The sequence below is a fragment of the Nycticebus coucang genome, chromosome 3 (genome assembly GCF_027406575.1).
Source record: "Nycticebus coucang isolate mNycCou1 chromosome 3, mNycCou1.pri, whole genome shotgun sequence".
NCBI classification, from domain to species: Eukaryota; Metazoa; Chordata; class Mammalia; order Primates; family Lorisidae; genus Nycticebus; species Nycticebus coucang.
The window spans coordinates 138,840,305-138,853,703 of NC_069782.1; the positions used below are offsets into that span (position 1 = coordinate 138,840,305).

General features: G+C 43.5%; 1 protein-coding gene across 2 annotated transcripts in view; it reads right to left on the reverse strand.

Annotated features, from left to right (window-relative positions):
- Positions 1–13,399, reverse strand: part of XPNPEP1 (X-prolyl aminopeptidase 1) — a 56,971-nt gene that overhangs the window by 26,591 nt on the left and 16,981 nt on the right. For both annotated transcript variants that reach the window (XM_053583674.1, XM_053583675.1), the window contains exons 4-5: positions 3,560–3,623; positions 2,375–2,479 (exon numbers count right to left, since the gene is read on the reverse strand). In XM_053583674.1, the coding sequence (XP_053439649.1) occupies positions 2,375–2,479; positions 3,560–3,623 (169 nt within the window). The remainder of the gene's footprint in view (positions 1–2,374; positions 2,480–3,559; positions 3,624–13,399) is intronic.

The following is a 13,399-nucleotide window of genomic DNA, read 5'->3' on the forward strand; positions in this document are numbered from 1 at the left end:
CTTTATAGCCAGTTTTTCAATAATCTAAGCCAATACCTTCTATATCTAGCCAATATCTTCGAAACGTATTTTTTTTAGCCAATTAGATTTTCTGTTAAACAATTAACATCTTGGAGACAGGCAAGGTGGTTCACACCTGTAATGCCAGCATTTTGCCAGGCCGGGGAGGATTGCTTGAGGTCAGGAGTTTGAGACCAGCCTGAGCAACATAGTAGGACTCCATCTCTACAAAAAATAGAAAAATTAGCCTGGCATAGTATCATGTGCCAGTAGTCCTAGCTACTCTGGAGGCTGAGGCAGAAGGATCATGGGAGGCTAGCAGTTTGAGGTTGCTGTGGGTGAGGACGACACCACTGCACGTTAGCCCAGGTAACAGAGTAAGACCTTGTCTCAAAGAAAGAAAAAGAAATTAACATCTGTGTAAAATCTTGACTATTTAGAGTAAAAGTCTACACATTCTAAAACAGTCCTTCTCCTTACTATTTTCTCTACTATTACTATAACCACAGAACCACAGAACCACAGAAGGGAAGTTCAAAGGTTTATAAAGAAATGAGCCCATGAATACCAGTTCTTAAAAAGTGCCTAGAAACTGCACTGAGTTTTATTTTGTTATTTGATTCTTTCCTATTTTTTTACAAACCCCTAAGAACAAGCCACTTATTAATGAAGTTTCTCTTGCGCTCCTAGTATAATTTTCACAGGAGGAAGACATGTCACTTCCTAACAGACAGATCGTTGGCAAAAGCCCCAGGATGAATTACGCACTGGCCAACAAACCCACCAGAATCTCCCTACCCAGGAGACTCATTTCAGGAAATGAGAGAGGGGCTTGGAAGGGAGAAGGGCTTACCCCCCACTCCTCCCCTTGCTGCCACAGACCTGCTTTAAGGAGCAGGCAGGTCGTATTTGCTCTTCTGACATTCTGATCCCCAAACTGCAAAAAGACCTAACAGCTTAAATCTTTGGGCGCAAAAAAGAGATGCCCATATCCCAAGGATACATTTAGTGATCCTCTGGGTAAGAGAAGAAAGTATTAAAACTCCTATTTGTATTTATTTTCTTAAAAATTAAGAAATTCATTTTTGGTAATATTTGGAAATGTACGTGCTATGTGCTAGACAGATACTAGCACATACATATAAACATACATGCATGTTGAGGGTGTTCAGCCCCATTAAAAGAAGCATGCAATCAAAAAAGCGGAAAGGCCACTAGCCTCTCCATTCATCATAGCCTCAGATGCCTGCCTGTGGCGTAAGAGAGAGAGAGGGAGAAATCAATGGTGGCAACAATCTGTAAATTTTGTGTTTTTACAGTTTAAAAAATATTTTTGAGAAACAGAAATTTTAAATTATCTCCCTACCAGCATAGGAATGTTCCTAGTCCCTCCTTAAGACAAACAGCACATATATATGAATGTGGAGAGTGTATGGCACACACTCCCCCATTCAGGTAGCTGCCTAGATCTCAGTGTCATGGCCCAGCCTTCTGTTCCCTGCCCTGCGAGTCTGGGGACAACTTCCTTTCCTCATTGCTTCCTACAACAAACAAGAAATATCAGCTTTTTTGCCTTACCTTCTTTCTTACTTGGGCCTAGCAGCCCTTTTTCTCTTTCCCTATCTTCGGTTCATCAAGTTCAAAATTCAAGAAGGAAAGACCTTTGTACAACTACTAAAACTATGTTTCTAAAGACTATTTTAATGACAAGGAAAAATAAACATGGCACAAAATTAAATGAAAAAGTAGAGTATGCACATATTTATTATTCAATAAGCACTGAGCTATATCCAACTTTCCATATATTACTTCTTTAATCCTCACCACTTCAGGTGGTACTTACTACGTAACCCATTTTATAGATGAGGAAACTGAGGCACTGCAAGTGAAGTAACTAACTCCTGAAAGTTCCAGATCCAAGCTCTTGCCCTACAAATTGCTCTTCTTCAAAGCTGAGCTGCCAGGAGCAAGTCCAGGATCCTCAGAGAGAATCTCAGAAAGAGAACTTTCTAGCTTCTGTTGCCAGTGGCCCCTCGCCTTTATCTCACTCTGGATCATCAGGCAGCAAAAAGTAGCAGAAAGACTCCTAGAGCGCGAGTGAAATGCATGGCAAGCTAGGTATCTGCAGCAAATCACTCATCCTCTCTGGCCCTCAATTTCCCCTCAGTAAAATAAATATCCTGAACCAGGACCTTCTAAAATTGAACGTGCATTGGTATATATGTATAGCCATGACATTTTCTTGGGTTTTCCTTGGATTCTCAAAAGGGTCCATGACTATATAAAAGGATTAAGATCCAGGAGTCCTGAAGATCTCTAGGATCCCTATCCAGAGTGGGCCAACTAAATTTGGGCTAACCATGCCTCTACCCACCCATCTTCATGAGAGTCCAGTTACTATCCATCTGCTTGGCAGCCTGAAGAAAGTAGCGCCCATCAGTCCACATAGCCGCATGCTCTTCTGTGATGATGGCTGTGCCTAGATTAGGGAGCAAAGAGAAAGATTTCTGACAACTGCCCAAAAGCTGCACAAAACAGCAGCAGGCCAGTGAGAGTAGAGAGAGGCACCTACTCCTAGTGGGGGCAGATGGATCCTCGACTCCAGGGAAACCTCCAGGCAAGATTATATGGCACCACGGACAACCAGCGGTGAGTCAAGCTCTGAAGGAAACAGTCCTGAGACCCAGGCTGGGTACAGCACGGCAAGTCAAGGTCAACAGAACAGAGGCCTATGGACCTATGGCCAAAATGGTCTCATAATCAACAAGACAGAGGTAGGGCTGGTTCCTCCTCAGTGATCACAGCCATTCCTCTGCCCCACCAGAAATCCCAAAGGAGCGTTTCACCTTTCCTGAAGGGAGACCAAGTGGACACTGAGACTGTCCTGCTGGCCACCAGCAGGAAGTCTGTGCCTCCTACCTCTATCTGCTCTCAGTTCCCACAGACCTGGAAGACCTCTGGGCTTTCAACAGAAACGTCAGCCAAAGCCAATCCTAACGTGCCAACTAACACAAATACTTACGCCAAAGGAAGCAGAGTGCTAACCGCGGCGGGAGAGGAGCTCCCACCTCATCTAGCTTACTTAAGAGATGGGCGCCTGAATGGGGAAACCACCCTAAAACTCAAGGGCACAACATTTTGGAGAAAGCCATGGAAGGACACCAGTGTGGCTCAACATTAAGCTTTGTTTGTGAGCTTACAGGTCAGGGATGCTATTCAAGTCCCTTTTTTATTTGGGGTGCCAATTAAACAGGTATTTTCAGTTTAAATGATGTAATTTTTTCTATGTACACTATATATAATAAAAAGTTCAAAATCCTTTTTAAAAAGTGCTAAAACTTAGAAAGCAAAGGTACAGAGAAGAGCAAACATCATTAAAAGGTGACTTTGGGGAGCAAGAAAAGACTGGGAACCCACACTTTTCAGCAGAGGGTCAATGAGAAACATCTGGTTTATTTTTTTTTTTTTTGGTTCTGTATCACAGGCTGAAACTTGGTTTCATTATTTTGAAGGAGGCAAACAAAGATACAGCAAGAAGAGAGAGAATTTAGTCACTTACCTGCAGAGCCATCAAATCCAGAGACAAAGGCCCGCCTACAGTCACATGGTGCAATGTACTCACTCTGGAAAACAAAGATGACGGCAACAAATTAGACCTCAATCAGTCGTGAGCTGACTGTTTTCTCCATCACTAGGCCAGGGGGCTGGGGGATGACCACAAAGGTTGGGGAATCCTTGGCACCTGCCCTCAAGGAGCTCATAGTCTAGCTGAAAATTAGAAATCAGCACATACTGCAGAAGACTGTAATTAATGAAGGACTAAAAACTGTTCCTTTAGCTTCTATTTCCTCATTTGGAGAATCAAACAAGTTGAGAGAATAGATAAAAACTGCTTTTTCTTCGCTGAGATCTTACCCAAAACACAAACTAATAGCCTTCTCCTTTCCTTGCCACTGACAATTTAGGCATCTGTTCTTTTTCTGAAAAGTCAATCTGAATTTCTGTTTAAGCACCAGTAATTCCCTAACTTAAGTCTCTTTTGACATTGGCTTATTTCTGAACTTCCTGTTTATGTCCCCCTCCAAGGTAGCATCACCAATCTCTCCCACACAGACCCTGTCCCTTCCTGTTAGGGAATAAAAGGAAACACTTCCTCCAACACAAGAGGCTTCAGCAAAATAAAATGTCATATACAAACCCAGGTCCTCGCCAGCTGATAATCAATCCCCTGGCTTCTGAATGGAAGGGAGTTAGGAAGTGAAGAAAGTAAAAAGGTTTTATGCCTGGGCAGAGGGTACAAGCCAGAGTGTACAAGTTCTGTTAATAGCCAGTGAAGCACAGAGAACTTAAGTAACTTGCCCAAAGTCATACAGCTAGTTATGTAGCAAAGGTAGGATTCAAACTCGGGCAGTCAGCTCCAGAGCCTGGACTCTGAAGCCCTGTGCCATGCTCTCCTCCTCACCTCGTGACACAATGTCTCTCATTCTTATAACAACTCTCCAGGATAAGGCTAACAGCAAGTGAGAAAACTAAGGTTCAACGAGAGAATCTTTAAGTAACTTGCCCACTGACAGATTAACAGCAGGCCAGGATCATCCAAAGCCAGGTCTGCTTGAATCCAGAGCTCCTGCACCTTCTGTATTAGCAGGTTTCTCCTAAGCCAAGCAGGGTTCCGAATACTTTGGGTGGAAATGGGGCTGCTGGCCGGATCCCAAGGCATTTTTAGGACAGTCCATATGAGGCAGAGAGAAAAGAAGCCCATGTTCCACTCCCACTTGAGGGTGAGACCTACCCCTTTCACCAAAGCAGCCTCAATTACAGCCTCAAATCAGCCACAGGGCCACCCTGCAGGGAGATTCTAGAAGGGCCAGCACAGAGTACCACAATGTCAGGGTGAAGAAGCTCTCGATTGCTAAAGGCAACAGAAGGTACATTTTATTCCTAAAACATAAAAGAATATTTGGTAGACAGAAATAGATAAATTTTTGATAGATATTTCTCTAAGGAAATAAAACGAAAAGGCCACCAGCATCATTTATGAACTACAGAATCCTTATTCGTTTATTAACCCAGTAATTGCTGGGTGCAAGGCTTTTTTAAAAAGCAATAATGGGAAGAGGGTGCTGTCTGCTGTCCCACCCATATCCTTGGACTCTTGAGAGGAACAGCAAGTTAATGTTTTAAAAACCTCAGCAGAGGGCTGGGTGCAGTGGCTGACACCTGTAATCCTAACACTCTGGGAGGCACAGGCAGGAGGATTGCTTGAGCTCAGGAGTTTGAAACCACCGTGACCAAGAGCAAGACCCTGTCTATACTAAAAATAGAAAAATCAGCCAGGCGCAGCAGTGTGTGCCTGTAGTCCCAGTTACTCAGAAGGAAGGAGGGTCACTTGAGCCCAGGAGTTTGAGGTTGCTGGGAGCTACAATGACACCGCTGCACTCTAGCCTGGACAACACAGTGAGATCCCATCTCAAAAAAACAAACCTCCCCTGAAACTTGCAAGGGCTGCACATGCGCAATGGGGATATTATTAATCTTATTCCTAAACAGCAAAAAAGTATTTAAGCAGCTGGGAAAACTAAGTTAACAAAAATAACTCCTGTGCTAAAAACTACTGTGTGTAATGGGGAATACACAGCAAGGACACTCTGACCAACAACATGGTTCCGTGCCCTTGGGGCTCTCCTCCCCCTGACACAGAAGGAAAGCCAGGAGAGAAAGCAGCGCTGATCTTGGCCACACTGGACTCTTCCACTCAGGGACGTAGTTCTCTAGGAAGCCCCACCTCTTTCTGGGCAAGCCTGGGAGGTGAGACAAAGGATCCACAGGGCTTACCTAGGGTGTTCCATCAGCAAATGCAGGGGAAGCATTCCTCCGAAGGGAGGTGAAAAAAAAAATTGTTTTTTTGAGAGAGTCTCACTATGTCACCCTCGGTAGAGTGCTGTTGCGTCACAGCTCACAGCAACCTCAAACTCTTGGGCTTAAGTGATTCTCTTGCCTCAGCCTCCCAAGCAGCTGGGGCTACAGGCGCACACCACAACATCCGGCTATTTATTTACTGCAATTGTCATTGTTTAGCAAGCCCCGTTCAAAACCAGCCTCAGTGTATGTGGCCGGCACCCTAACCACTGAGCTATGAGCGCTGAGCCCAAAGGGAGGTGAAATTAACAGCAGATGGACATGTTTAGTTTGGGGTTGAGATGAGGTCTGGGGTAAGAACATCCAGACATGATCTAAGTGGTTCAACAGGCCAAAAAGATATCACCTAGTAAGGCTGGCTACAGCTTCCCCTCCAGACCGACAGACTATGCAGATACCAGACACACCTTCAGCATGGACCTGCCACTCTTCTTCCTCCAGCCATGAAGCTGCAATGCCCAGGGACATTCCCCTCAGAGCATGGCATAGGGCCTACAATAAGCCACAGCTGTAGCATGCTAGGAAAACAGCACAAAGAAACACAGCTGTTGGCTTTTTCTCCAAAACCATCCCCTTCTCTGCATCTCTAATAACAACAGTCGGCCCAAGTCTCCATCATCTCTACCTGGACCCATGGCCCTACAATCCACCCTGCACACACACGTGGAGTGAGCTTTTCAAAATGTGTGTATACACATACATATGATCACATTAGCCAACTCCTTAAAACCCTCAATGGCTTCCTATTGTATTTGAGGTAAAATCCAAACCACCGCCCAGTCCCTATGGCACCACTTGATCTAACCCTGCTACCCTCTCAGAGCACTCCTCCCACTCATGATGCTTCAGCCATACTGGCCTCCTTTCTGCTCTCCACAAACCCCGAGAGTTCATTCGTGCCTCAGGCCTTTGCACATGCTCTTCCTTGTGCCTATAAAAGTTCCCCCCTCATCATGGCATGGCTAGCTCCTTCTCATTGTTACATTTCAAACCAAATACCACCTCCAGAGAGGCCAGCCATCCATCACCCAGATAAAATAGCCCCCCAGCCACTTTTAACTCTCTACATAGCATATTTTCTGGACGTTTCTCTCAATGAACTTGTCACATTTGTATTGTATTTTTCCTCTTCCCCAACCCCTAAGAATTTAAGTTCCATGAGATCAAAATGTCTTATTGTCACTGTCGCTGTACACAGTACAGGTGGTACAAAGAAGGTCTTCAACCAGTATCTGCATTATAAATGAATAAGCAGGAGATACGAACCTTTTACCTAGTAAAAGCCTGAACCATCTCTATGTAGATCAGTGGTTCTCAACCTGTGGGTCACAACCAATGAAAATACATCCTGCATATCAGATATTTACATTACAATTCATAACAGTAGCAAATTTACAGTTATGAAGTAGCAACGAAAATAATTTTATGGTTGAGGGTCACCACAACATGAGAAACTGTATTAAAGGGTCATGGTATTAGGAAGGTTGAGAACCACTGATAGATGGAGGAAAGGCCTGAGCTAAGGAATGCAGGTGGCCTCTAAAAGCTGGAAAAGACAAGGAAATAGACATGACCCTCTAGAAGTGATAGAACCCTGCCGACCCATTATAGGCTTCAGACCTTCAGAACCATAGTATATTAAGTTTAAGCTACTACATTTGTGGTAATGTGTTACAACAACGATAGGCAACAAATACATTATCTGGTAGGAAAAAGATCACCAGGGATATTTTAAATGAGGTTTCAAACTCAAATACTTAAAGGTACAGGCAGGTAAGCCGAACGAGGAAAGCAGGATAAGGGGTGTCCTTTCTAAAGAGACCAGCTCTTATCTCTGGTTTCTGCCATGTGGAATGCAAGCCACAGTTTCAAAACTTCAACATTTCAGGAGAAGATGCAAGTACATGTGTCCATGAGGAATTATACTTCTCATGAAATTCTGGCATCTAATTCAAATAATGTAAATAATAGATAGTCAAATAAACCATATCAGTAAACTACAAAAAGAGGAAAAAAAGCTTGAGTCATCTCTCAAAATCTTCCTCAAATGCTCCCTCTTCCATGAAGCTTTCTGCCCCACCCCAGCTTTAGTGATCTCCCACATTTTTGAATTTTACAAGACAGCTGGCATTTATCCATACCCTACCTTGACTAATGCTAACAACTAACACTGGCTTAGATTATTTACTCAGTATTAGTTATTACTGGCTCAACACCTCCTAGTTGTCAGTAACTTTATTCATATTTCCTCTAATTCTGATCTGGACAGCAGCTCTAGAAAATTATCATCCTCCCATCCACAGATGAAAAAATGAAGCTCAGAAAAGAACATTATTTATTTCCCCAAGGAGCCATCACAATAAATGTCAGGGCCAAGATCTGAACTCAGGTCTGACTTTTAGAAGCCACATCCTTGGCATGCTGCCAAGCCATCTCTTCTAATTTTGCACAGACTTTTGCACATCTAGTCTGCACAACTGGATTGTAAGGGATACAAGGAACAAAGATCACGAGTTATGCCCTGCACTACCTCTACCTTTATCAGCCACATAACAGATGTCTCCTATAACCTCTTTGTTCAAGCTTGGTTCCCTGCTTACTAGCTGGGTACACCGCAGGCTCCACTTCCTCATCTGTAAAATGGCGATGATAATAATGCCCACCTTGAAGGGCTGAGGTGTGACATAAAGCAATTAGCACATGCTAAACATCTGATGAGCTGCAATATTTATTGCTATGCACCAGGCAAGCTACAGGGGCAGCCAATGGCGGCCCACAGCTGGCCATGAAAGCTTATCTAAGAGCTGTCCCAGGCCACACATTAAATACACAAACACTAATGAAAGCTGATGAGCTCGAAAAGGTCCATGCATAATTTTCGTGATGTCCACCACCACAGATAAGCATTCATGCCATGCCAGTCCAGTCATGGGCATGACTGGACTCCCCTGAAAGTAAAATCAGACAGATACTCCATGAAACATCAGCACTAACAAATAGACACATAAACTATGCCAAAACGCAGTATGGTATTTGCTATAGTAGAAAGGACTCTCACATCTGTCTTAAATCCATCAGGCCATACTCAGAGGTTTGACCATGGCCACCATGGACAGGCGAAAAGAAACAGGAGGACAATCTAGACGAGAAAAGCTGTGAGAATATCTGCAAGAGACACGAGGTCCACGGAGACTCAGGGTCAGTCAGCCCATTGGCAGGAGCAGGGAATTCAAGGGAATGGCTACAGAGATTTCTGGAAAAGCAGTCTGAAGACACATAGTCAAGACCTCAAATTTCACACTGAAAGGGTTAAACTTTATCCTGAAAGTTCTAGAAAGACACTAAAAGCTGAAGAGGGGTTGGTAACATGAATACACCTAGTCAACTTGGCCACATTCAGAAGGAACAGAGCAAGAAAGGCTGATGGCTGAGTGCCAAGATAAGCATGGCTAAAGTTACAAGAGTCCACACTGGGGTGACATCTTTCTCCCTCCCATAAACCCAGAGCCTGGCACAGCACCTCAAGCATATCAGGTTCTCGGTAAAAATGACACTGAATTAATATATGGCTATCTGTCCACAGGAAGTACCAGAGGTTGGATGGTGAATTGGAGATATGGGCTCCTTGTTCCCAAATAGTAAGGTAATTCCCAGTCTTTGGCATTTTTATTTTCTCCTAAATGAAACCAAGTCAAAATATGTAGGGAAAACAGCTGTCCAAAGATTTATGCTCCTCCTTTAGTGTAGAAGAGTTGCTAGGAAGTGGCTGGAAATGAAGATTTCTAAGGTCCCTCTGCTCCATGGTGGAGGCACATGAATAGTTCTTGCCCATGGAAAGTGGGTGGGAAGTAACGTCTGGGTCAGTCAGTCAGTTAGGAATCAACGTGTCCTCTCCATCTCCTTTCCCTTCCACCAGCTGGAATGGTACATATGAGATGGAAGAGCCTGGATCCCTCAATCACTTTTCCTTCAGGTAGAGGAAAGTCTCCCACCAACCAGAACACTGTGTCCTGCTACAAGAACAAGAACTAAGAGACAAGACTTCACAATACCAGGGCACTGAAACTCTGAAAAGTGTTACCCCCGCTAGCATTATGTTAATTACCACAATGGACAAAGTGATTCTGGGATAAAAATCACCACTCCCCACCCTTGGAGAAAGCCTGTTTAGGAAAACCGAAACAGGAAGCTAACTCCACGAGGAATGGAGTCCAAAGAGTTCGGGTCCAAAGAATGTAGGAAAATCTGAGTCATGACTTCCAGAAAGAACAACCGTAAGTAAAGGCAAAAACTCAGGTTGGCAGAGTCAACCCCCGACAAAACATCATCCTCTAACTAAGCAAGGCCAAGAACACACTAGATGGGGGCCTTACAAATGGGAAGGATGAGGAACTAGGGTTTTTCTGAAAGCTAGTGCTGGTGTAGCTCTGACCCCAACCCAGGACTCTCCTGGTTTGGGGCCAGGGATACCCACTAATCCTAATGTTTGACTTAGATGGTACATGAAAGCATCCAGATAACCAGAAAGAACAGACAATTCCTCAATGTAAAAGTTCCACTGAGCCCAAACTCATTAATACCACTACCCTTGTTCTGAGCTGAAAAAGAAGAAACCCTCAGAGCTGTGGAGGACAGAAAGAAGCCGACCCCTGGCGTGCCAAGTCCTGTGTAATTGTGTACTAGAGGTAAGTTTTCTCTCAAGCAGGGAACAGTGTGTGGGTGTGTGTATTTGTGTTTTGGAAAGTACACAAAGGACAGAATTCAAGATTCCCCTTCACTTCTCAACACCCTCCCTTCCCCACCCGCTGGAGAAATTCCATCAACCCTGAATCTAGCCTGAAATGAAACAATTAGGAACAAGAGCGGCAGAGAACAGGAACCTCTCTGTTACTGAGGAGGCTGCTGCAGCAGGTCACACACAGAGCCAACCCGCCCTCCTTGTTCCCACAGCCTAGCAAGGACCCAGAGTCCCCCTTAATAGAGTCACCATGACTATGCCCCTCCTCTCCACAGGAACTGCAACAAGGAATACATTTCCTTCCATTGATGGTACCACAAACACTCTCGGGCTCCAAAGTTCCCATCTCCTCCGCCACCTGCGTGCAAAGCCCAGAGCTAACCGAGGCTCTACCACTTCTCGTCCTCCTTCCTCTCTTCTCCTCCCCTACCGCCAGCACCCAAGTCCAGGCCCTCTTTACCCCAATTGTGGGATCCTGCAACAGCCTCCTAACAGGTTTCTCAATTCCCAGTGTCTCCCTTCTCCAATCCATCCTCAACACTCCTCCCACTTACCATGTCAGTCTCTTGTTCAGAGATCCTTAACTGGTCCCTACTATTTAACCTAAACCTAAACTCCTGGCTCTGGGCATGGGTGACTCATGGGTGGCGTTTTCGTTCCTCTTCAAACTTACCATTACACATGTTCTACTATTACAAGATTTGCTCGTGGTCTTTCTTTTACATCTCTCCCTATTTCTATGCATCTAAAGTCTACCTGTTCATGTTCCAATCTAAATACCACTTTCTCCGTGAAGCCATCCTTGATCCTGCCAGCTTCGAACAGTCCCTCTCACCTATGACTTCAGTCCACACTTTATATAAACTTGTGCTATCCATTATGGTAGCCAACAGCCACTTGTGGCTATCGAGCACCTGAAATGTGGCTAATCTGACTAAGAAACAGAATATTTAATTTTATTTAACTTTATTAATTTAAACATAAATTTAAAAACTGATTCTCAGAATTCAGTTATTGGAAAACTGTTACATATGTTTAGAAAACCTTGGGTATGTGAGTTTACTTTTTCAATTATAAATTTTATGAAATGTAAAGATAGATCAAATATTTCTGGGGAAAATTTCATACTCAAACGGAGATGTTTTTTATTTTTTATTTTTTTGAGACAGTAGAGTTCCCTCAGTAGAGTGCTGTGGCGTCACAGCCCACAGCAACCTCCAACTCCTGGGCTTAGGCGATCTCTTGCCTCAGCCTCCCAAGTAGCTGGGACTACAGGCGCCCGCCACAATGCCAGGCTATCTTTTTGTTGCAGTTTGGCCGGAGCCGGGTTTGAACCCACCACCCTCGGTATATGGGGCCAGCACCCTACTCACTGAGCCACAGGTGCCGCCCCTGAGATGTTTTTAAAATGTAAAGTCATGCCATATTTGAAGTCTTAGTATGAGAAAAAAGAATGTAAAGTATCTTATTAATAATTTTTAAATTGATATGTTAAAATGATAATATTTTACTCATTTGGTTAATTAAATACATGATTAAAATTAATTTCATTGCTTCTTTTATATCTTTAATATGGCTATGAGAATACTTAAAATTACATATGTATTTCACACGTTCCTATTGGACAGTGCTGACTAAGTGCCATCTTAGGACATTTACCAGTTTCTAATTGTGCTAGTTTTTATGACCATGACTTATCTAATTTTTAACTTCTTTAAGAGAAATCTCAATTATCTCTATAATAGTAATAATAACAATGACAACAATAATAGCTAATATAATAAGACTTATTTGGTGACATATATACCCTTTAAGTATTTACATCTATGGTATCAGCTCATTGAATACTGACAACAGCCCTGTGAGGTAGATACATCATAATCTCCTTTATGCATATGAAGAAACTGAAACCCAAGGAGTTTAACTGACACTTAAGAATTTGAGGTAATTTGTCAAGCAACTGTTAAATGGCAAATCTGGCATCTAACCCACAGAAAGCTCACCTGCTTGCTTACCTATGTGCTAACCACCTGCCCTCTGCATTTGCCCATTACCTGGCCCTGAGCTGTAGTCAGAAAACAGACACCAAACCAAACACAACTCCTCCCACATATGCAGGACAGACAGCTACGTTACAGTAAGAAATGACAGTTAAAGGTTATATAAGAGAAAGAGCAGAGGATGAAGATCAAAGGACAGCCAGAATACAAGAATATAAATTTGTGAAGTCTAATAGTGACCTCTGCAATGAGAGTTAATATCAAGCACGCCTGATGTTTATGTTTCAGGATGTTGCTAGAAAACACAATTGTAAAGGATTAGAGCCTCAGTTTCTCACTTTATTGCCCTCAGTAGAGTGCCCTGGCATCACACAGCTCACAGCAACCTCCAATTCCTGGGCTTAGGAGAATCTCTTGCCTCAGCCTCCCAAGTAGCTGGGACTACAGGCGCCCACCACAATGCCTGGCTATTTTTTAGATATGGGGTCTGACTCTTGCTCAGGCTGGTCTTGAACTCATGAGCTCAAGCAATCCACCCACCTCGGCCTCCCAAAGTGTTAGGATTACAGGCATGAGCCACTGCACCCAGCTCTTTTTAATTTTTAAAAATCAATCAAGGTATCCAAAGATCTGCTTTTTGATGACCAAAAAAATAAAAATAAAAAAGAGTTGACTCACGAACAGTATACCCAAAACCAAAAATATCAAGATAAACGTGGCTAGGTTACAAGAAAGTCCTCTA